This window comes from Monodon monoceros, unplaced genomic scaffold (genome assembly GCF_005190385.1).
Source record: "Monodon monoceros isolate NGI ecotype Baffin Bay Population unplaced genomic scaffold, NGI_Narwhal_1 Super_Scaffold_5, whole genome shotgun sequence".
Lineage (NCBI taxonomy): Eukaryota > Metazoa > Chordata > Mammalia > Artiodactyla > Monodontidae > Monodon > Monodon monoceros.
The window spans coordinates 89,311,582-89,323,896 of NW_021703782.1; the positions used below are offsets into that span (position 1 = coordinate 89,311,582).

Genomic DNA, 12,315 nt, shown 5'->3' on the forward strand with positions numbered 1-12,315 from the left:
TCTCCAAAAATGAAATAATTATTCAGACTTTCAAAAGTGTGATAAATAACTTTATTCAATGACACAGTGTAAATTTATGCATATGCACATTTATAATGGTGAAAATATACTCACCAAAATGTTAAAAAATATTGTCTCTGAATGGTTGGATTTCAGGGAGTAAGTCGCATCTTTACACTTCAAGTATTGAATTTTCTTCTAAGAGTAGTATTATCTTTATAAATAGTAAATGTCTTTACTTAAAAAAAAAATCTTTTGACTTTTTTTCAGTATTTTCAAGAGTTTCCTCAGAAAAAATTCACAGAATATTATTAGTTGAAAAAGTATGGCCATTTATAAAAACACTTTAAAGTTTCTATTAAACCATAATGATTTTACAGTTACCAATGTTTAAAAATGTTTATCAGATACTAATACAAATTCAGTGCTAAAATAATTTGGTAGGAACACTTTCTAAAAGGCATCCAGAAAAAAAAAACTTTAGACTACGCTACTATTAAAAAGAAAGAAGTATATCTGAAAGTACTATCAAGGAAAGATATCCACAATACAATGATAATGAAAGAACAATGATAAAAGAAAGAGAGTTTTATATATATAAAACTTTTGTTTTAAAAAACAAAACCCCTATACTTTATACATTCACATAGGTGTAGAAATAAATTTAGAAGGCTATTCACCAGTTAACAACAGTAATATCTATACAGTGGGAAGAGAAAAGAGACAATTCACTTTTACCATATAAACTTACATGCTGCTTAAATTTTTTTATATATATAATAAGCATGTTTTACTTGAGTCAATATTTTAAATCGCTAAATATTCTTTAACTTACTGAAAATAAGGATGTGTACACTCAAATTTCATACATAATTTCCAGTATGGATTCCTATAAGTGTGCCTTTATGAGAGCTTTTTATTTCTGTCTCTCTCTGAGAAAACCTGTTCAAGTATGAATTTTCTTCCAGGAATAAATCAGTGAGCCACAGTTTAAAAAGAAGGCATACTTTCCCAAACTATGTTCTTCAGAGCAATGTGTCTGATCTTTTCAAAATATACATTCAATACTCATTTTAAAGCACCAATGTGTGCTAGATACTTAAGACTGTCCATAAAAACTGGCAACATTTATTTAGCACTACAAGTAAAGCAAACTAATAAACAATCACATTTTCCTTTCATTTGACTTATTAACCACATATACTTTTCTGATTAAATAAGATACTAAATGCATAAAACATAAGTAGACTTTGCCCTATAGACTATGTCTTTGTTTTATTGTCATCTGGGTATTAACTGGAAAAGCAACTTGGCTTGCTTCTATTGCATGATTTTGCAGAACAGTTTCCTAAGTCTTTTACAGAGAGAATAAAACTACTTATTTCTTCCCAACTTATGGAGCCACAGCCCTCATCAGCTACTGCTTCGGGTACTTCATTCTCCTTTAAAACTTCATTCTCGGGCTTCCCTGGTTGCGCAGTGGTTGAGTGTCCGCCTGCCGATGCAGGGGACACGGGTTCGTGCCCCGGTCCGGGAAGATCCCACATGCCGCGGTGCGGCTAGGCCCGTGAGCCATGGCCTGAGCCATGGCCGCTGAGCCTGCGCGTCCAGAGCCTGTGCTCCACAACGGGAGAGGCCACAACGGTGAGAGGTCCGCATACCGCAAAAAAAAACAACTTCATTCTCCTTTATTCTAATTTGAAAACTTTGTTCTCTTCATGGTGTGGCAACTTAAGAGTCAAGACTCTTTTATAATCAAAGTCTTTAACTGAGAAAGAACCTAAGTACCGGAAACTTTCCTCCTTACTGTTGCCAGGCAAGTAAAACATCCCAAGGAGTAGGCCTGGCCAGCTGGCTAATGTACATTTCCCAAGAGCCTTGCTGGCAGTACTACCAAACTTTGGGGATCTATCTGTAAAACTGAATATCCAGGAACCTTAGAAATCGTCCAAGCTAACCCCACACTTCACGCAACTAGAGTTGAGTAGCCCAGAGACGGGCCCTGGTCTGTCCAAGGTCACAAAGCAAGCTACTAACAGAGCTCAGTTTAGAATTTACACTCTTATCTTTCAGCCACTGTTCCTTCCACTTCATCCTTCTTTATAAAGTAAAATGGAAACAATGTGATCAGAGACCATGGAGAAAACAAATCTATTACTACTGCAAAAACTGTAAATGTCTTCAAAACGTTCTAACAAGTCTGAACTAAAGGAGAGAGGAAGACCCAAAACACTCCCAGCAAAGAAAAATGGTGGAGCAGGAAGGCTAGATTTTTAGATTTATCTTGACAGCTCTACACCAAGGAAAGATGCCAAGGACCCTAAGGACTGAGTTATATGTGAGGTTGCTGCAACAGATGATTTTTTTTAAGTGTTTAGACATCACTATGTCAGCACGATATTCTAATATATTTGAAACTGTTTTTAAAAATTGCTCACATCATGGATGGTTACTCTTTCACTTGCAAGCAGGATGGAGAATTAGCAGAAAAGAGCTAGGAGACTGAAGGAACCCCAAAGCGAGGTGAACAGGACCTGAACTGGAAGGATAAACTGGTAACAAAGGAAAACACAGGTAGTAAAGACATTACAAAGGAAAACGGGACAGGACTTGGAAATAACAGATACAAGGATAAGAGAGATGACTAAGGTTTCTAGATGACTAGAATCCAGGGGCCTTTGGGGGAATATGTGTGGTTAGTCCAATCCTGATATTCTTCTATTTTTTTTTCCTGAAAACTAAAATCAATTTATACTATAAATAAATAAACACAATGTATTGGGGGAAAGCTTTTAAAAATCTTTGTTGAAGGCTCTGATGACAAAGGGCCTTCAACTGCTGACAGGTCTGTTGAGTAGCATTCACTGACAAAATGAAGAGATCAATCTCTAAATCTCACCTGAGAAATTCCTGCCTCCTACTTCACGTGACTGTTGTGAGAATGAAATAACACACATGAAAGTGCCTACCAGTACATGGTAGATGCTCAAAAGCTGGATCTTAAATGCATGGATTGTCAGCTCTCCAAAACATAGATTTCCTTAAATTCACTTTTCTCTCTACCTCCCCCAGCCATACCTCTCAGCAGCGGCAGGCTCCAATTTACAGGTTGTTTAGAAAGCATAAGGACTCTTTTTCTATGACAGGCAGCCCTTCTTGGGCTCACAAAACCAAACCAGATGTGAACTATGACAAAAAAGTTATAGAGAGGGCGCCCTACCCAGTCACATGACCTTTCACTTGTCAGGCCTTAATCAGCGCTCCTGACTGAGCAGTGAGCACTCCCTGTCTCCGCTTCCCAGGTACACTTTTAGCTCACCTCCATCCAACCACCCGCTCCTGAGAACTGCTTCAAGAAAACACAGCTGCAAGCTTCTCTCCAACTCAGATCAACCTCAATTTAGGCTCCCTACTCACTTCTAATTAACTCATATCGTGTCGTTTATAATGGGGTTTTTTACCCCTTCCTCCCTTGCCCCCATCGCTTTAGGCAAACAGCTGAGTTTCAAGCCTTTTCAAAATTATTAATTGGCTTGACCTTCCTTCCCCTCTTCTAACCTAATCAATCTTGGCCCTTACTTCTCTTCTGCTCATCCACACCCATTCAAGGGTATGTAAATAAAATACAAGGAAGGGGTTTATCTTCAGTAAAAAGATATTCATAGCTCTATACACGGAGATGCAGGCACTTTTTCACAATTATTCAATTCCTCATCTCCTTCCACTATCTGAGAGGGACTGGCAGAAATGCCCAAGTTTCTGCTAATCATGGCAATTTACCCATGTATTCAATTCTTACTTTACTATGAAAATACAGTGTTCATATATGCTAGGGCTTTCTTTCCTAATTCCCTACAGTTTGGTGGATATGTTACTTGGTCTTGCCTACGGTAATTACAGTAAACTGCATTATCAACAGTCAAAAATGTTAGCAGAATCTAGAAATATGTCTGAATTTGACAAGATTGAATCTCTTGAGGACAGGAATCAAGTTATAGTAACCTTTATATTTCTTAACAGCATATAGTACTCTGCCTTCTATGTAAGAAGCATTCAGTCCACTTAACTGAATTGTGAAACAACAGGTAAAGGAGAAATAACATGGAACTGGGACTCCATAAAGTGAACCCTGGGTTTGTTCAAAGTCTGAGCGACTTTGGGACCATCACATTGTCCGGATCTCAGAAACCTCTCCTGAAGGGCACCAGGCAAGGAGGCAAGAAAGAGTAGGATCACTTCCACCTGACCATCTGCCAAGCCTCAGGAGGTGAAAGAGGGTGCTTCCACATCCCTCCCTCCTACCACAACTGAAATAACCAGGGCTCTTGGAGGCCAAGGATTCTGTCTGATAACTTAGCAGTTACACACACAAGCAGCATCCCAAAATTATGGATGAGGTGCTCCCCAGTACCTTGCAATACCCTGCTGGCCCATAATTGATGAGTAATGAACATTTATCTGTGTGTCTGTCATCTCCATAAGAATATGCTCACATATGATTATATGTACCTTGAACACAGAGCCTGCACCTTACTCCGTTTAAAGCCCTCACAAAGCCCAGTACCTAACAACATACTCAATCAACTTTTAACTTGAACTGAGAGGTTGTATGGATAGAGCAAGAGCAGACAGGAGTTCTGGAATCAATCACCAACTCTACCAATAACCTCAGGCAAGTCAAAACCTTGCTTGACAGATAAAGGGAATTATTTTGCAACTTGACATCAAGGTGCATTGAACACTGACAAAAGTGAATACATTTATTTTTAAATGGTACTGCTTACTGATGAAATAGCATTCTTATGCATTAAACATCCACTTGTTTTTAACAGTCCCCAGTGAAATATTTGGATCATTAACTGATCTACAATCTGGTCTGAGTTAGGAAATGTGTCACTAGATTATGCTTGAAATCCCTTCCAACTCTCAAGCTCCGTGATTTTCTAAGAATAAGCTCAGATGATCCAAGAATCACAAATATACCTTTCCTTCACCCAGTCTGCCTAAGTAATCCAGGCGGGAGGAGAATGTTGCACAGCAGTCCCTGCACAATGTAAGCAGTTCCCAAGAATAGACTGTGGTGAGAAAGAGGCCCACGAGGCTCAGCAACCAGGTAGGTGCCTGGCACAAAGTACATTGAAATCACCTGAACTGAGAGGCAGCTCTGAACTATTAAGAAAGATTTGTTCTAGGACTTGAGAAACTTGCGTCAACCAGTGCCCTCTTTGTGCCCAACTAGCCCTAGCCTGGTAAGAAGTCACCTCTCCTATCTGTAGGATGACAGGTTGGATTAGAATCTCTAAGGTCCCTTCCAGGAAAGTCCCACGTGAGCAGAACTAAGATGCTGGAGCACCCACTCTCCCTGATCAGGAGTAAATTCATGTCCACCTACCGATGCACTGAAGCCCCTACCTGCAAAGGGGAACAGCGATTCCTCACAGGGCACACGCCCCTCTAAGTGGTTCCGTTAGGACGGGGGCGGGGAACGGGGAGACTGTTTCAAACCACACCCGCACTTTGGAAGGAAGTGCGCCAAGTTCCTAGGGTGCACGGGAAGGAAGGCTGAGACAGACACTGCCTGCAGCGCAGGTCTGGATCTCTGGCCGCCCCTGCATCGGGCGGAGGGGTTGGCAGGATCGCACCCCAGCGAGCTGCGGGTGTGGTGAGGGGCATTGCGCGCTCGCCGGGACCGCCCAGGGCCCGGGCCGAGGCTCACTCACCCACAGACTGCTGAAGTAGTCCAGCCCGCGGCAGATGAACGCGCCGGCGTGCGCCAGCAGCACCTGCACGCCCAGGTAGCTGCCCAGGCTGTAGAGGCCGTAGAGAAGCGGGCCGCCGGCGCCGAGCAGCAGCAGCAGGCGGCGGCGTCGCAGCGCCTGCTCGCCCAGGGCCTCCACGCCGTAGTCTGCGAAGCAGATCGGCAGCAGCAACGCGGCCAGCACGATGGGCGTGTGCGCGCGGTGCAGGCGCTGCAGCCAGTGGCGGCCCAGCCGCGTCAGCGAGCTCTTGAAGGGGTGCAGGAAGGTGCCGCACAGCACGGCCCACAGCAGCGGCCGCAGGAAGGCCTCCAGGATAAAGTAGACGAGCACGGCGGCGCCGCAGCACAAGCACACGAACAGCACGGCCCCGGTGTTGTAGAAGGCCTGCTTGATGGGCTTGTCGAAGCGCAGCGCCAGCGCCGCCGTCCGCGGGGTCTCCCCGCAGCCGCTGCCGCTGCTGCCCGGCCCGACCGCACGCTGAACCCGCGGCGCCCGGCCCGGGGAGCCCCGCGGACTGGGTGGCTCTTCAGGGGAACCGTCGTCGGCCATGGTACCGCTGCCGCCGCCGCCGCTGCCGCCGAGAGGCGGTACTGGGATGCCTGGCGAGAGGCACGGGCGAGAGGCAGGGCGGGCGGCCCGCGGCATTGTGGAAGTCGTAGTTCCTAGCTGGCCATTGAACGCTTACAGGACCTTTGGGGAACTACAACTCCCAGAGAGCGTAGAGAGCGCTCCTTCGCCCTCGGGCTCCCTTCGTTCATTGGTCCCTGAGGAATCCAGGTAACAGGTTTCTGGGCTCAGCATCCTAGAAGAGGCAAAAAACAAACAAACAAACAAGCCAACTCCCCCTTCCCATCAATTAAAGTGTTATAATAGTCACAAACTGGGGGGGAAAATGTCAGATAATCTTCCCGAAAAACACCCTGAACTGTCATTAAAAACAACCCAAAACAAAACAAACGAAAAAAGCAACACGCCTCACCCACTGGTTAATGCCAATTTTGGGGGAGGCGGAATCCCCAAAGAGGCACGATGTTAACAGATTTAAAACCCAGGCTGCACATTAGAATCCGTGGGGGAGTACTTATGAAAGACCGATCACCAGATTCTATTTTATTGATTTATTTAATAAACACTTAAAGTGTGTGCTCTGGTGTGCTTGGCAGGATTTTTAAATAGCGATTACCATATTGCAGACCCTGTTATAAATGTCTCATCCCCATTAACTCATTTGATCCTTAGAACAACCCTACAAGGAAGGCGGTGTTATTATCCCCACTTTACAAAGAGGAAAACTGAGGCACAGAGAAGTTAAGTACCTTGCCAAGGTACACAGCTAGTAAGTGGCAGAGGCAGGATTCAAACTCAGAATCTGGCTCCTAAGTCTATTCTTACGTACTATGTTAATTAATTGGTCTGACAAGGTATCCTTTTAGCATATTTTTTAAAGCTCTTCAGAAGACTATTTGGCGCAGCTACTGGAACTAAGAGAAATGAAGGCTGAAGCACCAGAAACTCACTAGACTTACATTTATATGGCCTAACGCAAGGCTGGGTTCCTATAGGATTTTGCTCACCCCTCTATGATTGTACTTACTACACTACAGTCAAAGTCAGAGATTCTCATGGGTTTGCTTCATTTCTGTGTCCCCAGCACCTGACACAGCATGGGCCATTCATAGTACAAGTTCAGTGTTTGCTGAGCAAGTGAATGGACGATTTGCTATCCTGTCAAAAAAGCTTGTTTGTACTCCCTATGAGAAATAGTGTTGAAACACTGGGGATGTTTCTGCTATGTATTCCTATGGTTGAGAGCAGAGAAAAAATACTGGGATGTAGGACCTACAAACTAAATTTGAGAGAAGTACACAGTCTACTCAAATCTCTAGCTCACAGGACATATGCTTTTAGGCATCCCCTCCAAAATGCAAGGCCACTTGGGTTTTCTTCTTTGGTCCCACACAGCAACTCACTCCAACGACCTCAGGGAAGAACAGCCTCCATGGGCATCCAGGATACAGTGGAGGTGAAATAGATTCAGAGGAGTGAATCAAGCTGACCCTGGGACCACACTGCCTTTGGCTTTCCTGTTGCATGAACCAATGAATTTCCAAACATTTAAGCCAGTTTCAGTTCAGTTTTACATTTCTTGCAACAGAAAGATTTCTGGCTGATAAAATGATAACATCTACATCACTGGTTGCTGTGAGAATGAAACTGAAGAGTGTGTCTAAAGCAGCAGCACAGTACCTGGGACATGGTAAAAAATCTGACAGTGGCTCTCAGGGTAACTCTTCGTTTTGTCCTAGAGAAGCCAAGAGGCATCTCTTAAACATCAGTCAATGTCCACAGACTCCCAAGGTATCAAGATAACAGCCCCAGAGGTAAAACAAACACAGGTGGGGAGAGGATTCTCCAGGGCTTTATGTTTATCTTAGAGTGTTTACTTTAAACAAGGTCCAGTGCTTACAGTGGAGTGTGTACATCACATATAGAGCAGTATGTACAGTGCAGGAGAAGCCATGTGAAAATGTAATCAAACAACATGCATTCAGATTCCAAATCTGAGTTACCACTCTCTTTTACTAAGCCCGTAGAAGACATTGCTAATCAACCACTCAACTCTTTCTCACTGAGCCTAGACACAGCCTCAAAATCCTTCTCAGCAAAGCATTCTAGGGAACCACTACCAACTCCACAAAGTAAGCACCCAAGATGAAACGTATTTGCCTTTTCTACACTTAACTAACCATCCAGCGTCTGAAACTAGATAAAATTGGCAGACTAAGAACATAAATAACTGGTTTAGAAGAAAAGAGTTTGGGAAGCTAAGGTTAGTATGAATGTGAACAGTTACTAAGAGATTTTTTTCTTACATCTCAATGGCTGAAGAACAAATGATGTAAACAAGTCTGATACCATCAGGCCCTGCCTGACTCCCTAACTACTCCTACTTCTCTCTCCTATTCCTGCACTAGGACACATGCCCCCACTTACAGCACGGGTCCTGCCAGTTCACTGAGTGGAGTATCGCCTTTCCTGCCTCCAGGCTCCTGTTCATCCAGTCTAGGTTCCTGTCCTTCTGGTTTGTACCATTCAGCTATAGCTAACCTTCCAAACCATGTCAATAAGGACAATTTTACCAATTCGTAAAAAGGTCAGTGAAAAAATTATCAAATTGATTCAACCAACCCAGTTGAGGCCCATGTACCCAGGAAAAGACCAGATGAGTGAAAGAAAGCTGGGCAGTTCTTTTGGGGAAAACACACACACAAAATCCCCCTTTAAAAAAAAGGTCTGCGGGGCTTCCCTGGTGGCGCAGTGGTTGAGAGTCCGCCTGCCGATGCAGGCGACATGGGTTCGTGCCCCGGTCTGGGAGGATCCCACATGCCGCGGAGCCGCGGAGCGTCTGGGCCCGTGAGCCATGGCCACTGGGCCTGCGCGTCGGGAGCCTGTGCTCCGCAACCGGAGAGGCCACAACAGTGAGAGGCCCGCGTACCACAAAAAAAAAAAAAAAAAGTCTGCAGCCAAAATAGCTCCCCCTTTCTCTTCTAGGGTGGGAGGAAGTTTGGTAGGGGGGATTGGCATCTGCAAGCTGATTTTGTAATTAACACTTATTACCAAAAGCCAGAACTGCCTGTCCAAAAAGTGGCTGGCCGTAAATGTCCTTTGCCGGTAGCTCCTCATCTTCATAGACCTGATTTGTCTGGAACGCTTTATCTGGAGCTGTTGAAGTGTGACAGTTAGGGATCAGGATTTGGGATTCCCAGCCCACCCCTTCCTTGGCTCTACTCCCAACAACACACTCTAACTAAAGCTGAGGCTATGCAGCGTATAAACAACCAGCCTTCTGCTGCAAGTCAGAGCAAGACTGAGAACCAGGAGGTGGTGGATGCATTTCACATTAGCCAGACTAATCACTCTCTATTTATAACTAAACTCTCTTCATTTGAGAATCAAGTCCTGATGGGTTTGAATCCTAAGCATTACTTGTTTGTACACTCTTGGTACCACACTGATATCACTGCCGCCTCCAGCTGGTCCCTTTGTCTGCCCTCTTGCTGCCCTCTCTACAGTGCAGCCAGCGTGATCTTTCTAAAATACAGTCTGATCCTTTCAAAGCCTCCTCACTTTGTGGGAACGTTCCAAACTCTTTGCTATGACTTCCAAGGTCCTCTGTGATAGGGCCACGCTCACCCTACCTCACTCTTCCCACTCTCTGCCTCATCCTTTAACCTCCAGCAGTTGGGTGGCCCCCAAAGATATCCAGATCCTAATCCCTAGAACCTGTGAAGTATGTTACCTTACTTGTACTTTGCAGATATGATGAAGTTAAGGATTTTGATGTGGGGAGATTATCCTGGATTATATGGATGGGGGCTAAATGCAATCCCAAGTATCTATATCAGAGGGAGGGAGGGAGATTAGACTACAGAAGAGGAGAGCAATCTGACCTCTCTGACCACAGAGGCAGACATTGGAGCCATGAGACCATGGGCCAAGAAATATCCACAGCTACCAGAAGGTGGAAAAGCCAAAGAAGGATTCTCTCCCCAGGAGTTCCCAGAAGAAACCGGCCCTGCCCACACCATGATTGTAGCTCCATGTGATTCAGTTCAGACCGCTGGCCTCCAGAACTGCAAGGAAATACATTTCTGTTGTTTTAAGCCACTAAATTTACGGTAATTTGTTACAGCAGCAATAGGAAACTAATACAAACCCTGTCAAATGACAGCGGTTCCCAAACACATCCTGCTGGCCTTTCTTCTGGGGTTGCTCTCCCCTTTCTTGGAGATGCCCCTCCACATCCTTTGCCTGCTTTACTCCTATTCCTTCTTTAAGATTCAGCCTCAGTACTACCACCTGCTTTCACCTGGTTGCCCCAGGCTGGGTGAGGATCCCTACTCCAGGTTTGCACCACACCTGAGCATTTCTTTACACTGCAGTCACCAAAAAGTATTATCATGATATTTAGGTATCTGACTCCCCAAGTAGGCTATGAGCCTCTTAGGGGCAGAAATCAAGAGCTGTTCTTCCTAGAGTCCTCCATGAGTAGTTTCTAGCATAACGACTGGTACATAAGAGTCCTCAATAAGTATTCATTGAATGAATGAATGAATGAACAAGTGGTTAAAGCTTCTTGACCTCCTGGATGCAAGTAACTTTCATGTCCACTTTACTTCAGCAGTCTCTTCTTACAGCTCATACCCTGGCCCTTGCACCTGGGACTGAGCCCTAAGAAACTTCCAAGTCAAACATCAGCCAGGGTCAGGTCGGACAGCTGGGCTACCCACTGAGAATACTGCAAAATAAATACCACGGCAAACACCTAGGATACCAAAAAATAACAAAATAGTTGTTTGGGGGGTGGGGTGAGGATTAGAGCCTATAATGCAGAATGTGGTAATAACTAACTCTTTCTTAACATGACATTCCTTGAATTTCTCAACCTAGTCCCAGTTTCTCAACCAGTTCAGCTACTGCATTCCACAATTTCCATACCACCTTGATGATTCATAAGCCTTTACAACTAAACCAACTGTTCTTAACATATAATATGATTTAGTTACCAGTAAGGCCTATAATTGAAATTCTATTAGCCAATTAATACACTTTACATGGGATTATAGGCCTCCATTTACTATCTGATAACGGTACTGAGCTGAAGCTATAAATAAAGATTCCTTTTGCAAATTGTTTCTCTGCAGGAATTTTTACCTGACTACTGCAACATGATTTTCTTCTTTGTCAGAATGACAGGCTGTCATCTTCTCCAAGGTTGACAACTTCAGGGAGACTTTACTGATGAAAGGATGTAAAACAAACAGAAAACCAAAGATGCACCAGAGTAAATCAATAAAGAATTATAAACTTTAATTACATCAACAGGAAGAATTTCAAACCATGTTGAGAATTTATATTTTAAAATTTAAATCTAGTTAATATATTCTAACTCTAACATAGCCCTCTAAAGATAGAAGTATTTGTGACGGCAGATGGGCAGAACAATCATTTAGGTAGCATCTAGGAATATTGCTACAATTACTTTACATAAATAGAAATCCATGTCTTTATTAGTAAGGTACCACACATCGTAGAGTAAAAATCCACGTAGGACAGGCTTATAAATATACATAAATCTCAAAATCAATCACAATTGAACATTAGGTACACAATTATTATAAAACAAATATAACCCACCAATGTCCATCTAAAGGCATAGTTCTTACAAAATAGTATTTTACAGACAGTTGCAAAAAAGTATATTAATACTCCTGGAGCCAGACTGTTCCAGCATATGAGCGCATCTGGGGGAATAAGGCATGTGGAGAAGGTGCATTTACTCTTCCAGGTGGTCAGGACATTCTGTGTGATGAAATGGTAACGGCTTTAGTGATCTGGGTGAATGGCACAACCGCCACGCACCCCGTAACCCTAGAGAATCCATGGCTCTCCAGAAGAATAGAACAGAACAGCTATTTGCCTAATAGCCAATATATCCAGGGGAAAATGGAAAACATTAGTTGAATACCAGCATACTTTAAGTGAAAAACCCCAA

The 12,315-nt window shown here is 43.8% G+C and overlaps 1 protein-coding gene across 2 annotated transcripts in view; it reads right to left on the reverse strand.

Moving 5' to 3' along the window:
• The window catches only part of TMEM245 (transmembrane protein 245), a 102,532-nt gene extending 96,188 nt beyond the window's left edge, over positions 1-6,344 (reverse strand). For both annotated transcript variants that reach the window (XM_029203038.1, XM_029203036.1), the window contains exon 1: positions 5,721-6,344. In XM_029203038.1, coding sequence (XP_029058871.1) covers positions 5,721-6,308 — 588 coding nt within the window. In that variant the 5' untranslated portion in view covers positions 6,309-6,344. The remainder of the gene's footprint in view (positions 1-5,720) is intronic.
• Positions 6,345-12,315: the final 5,971 nt, after the last annotated feature.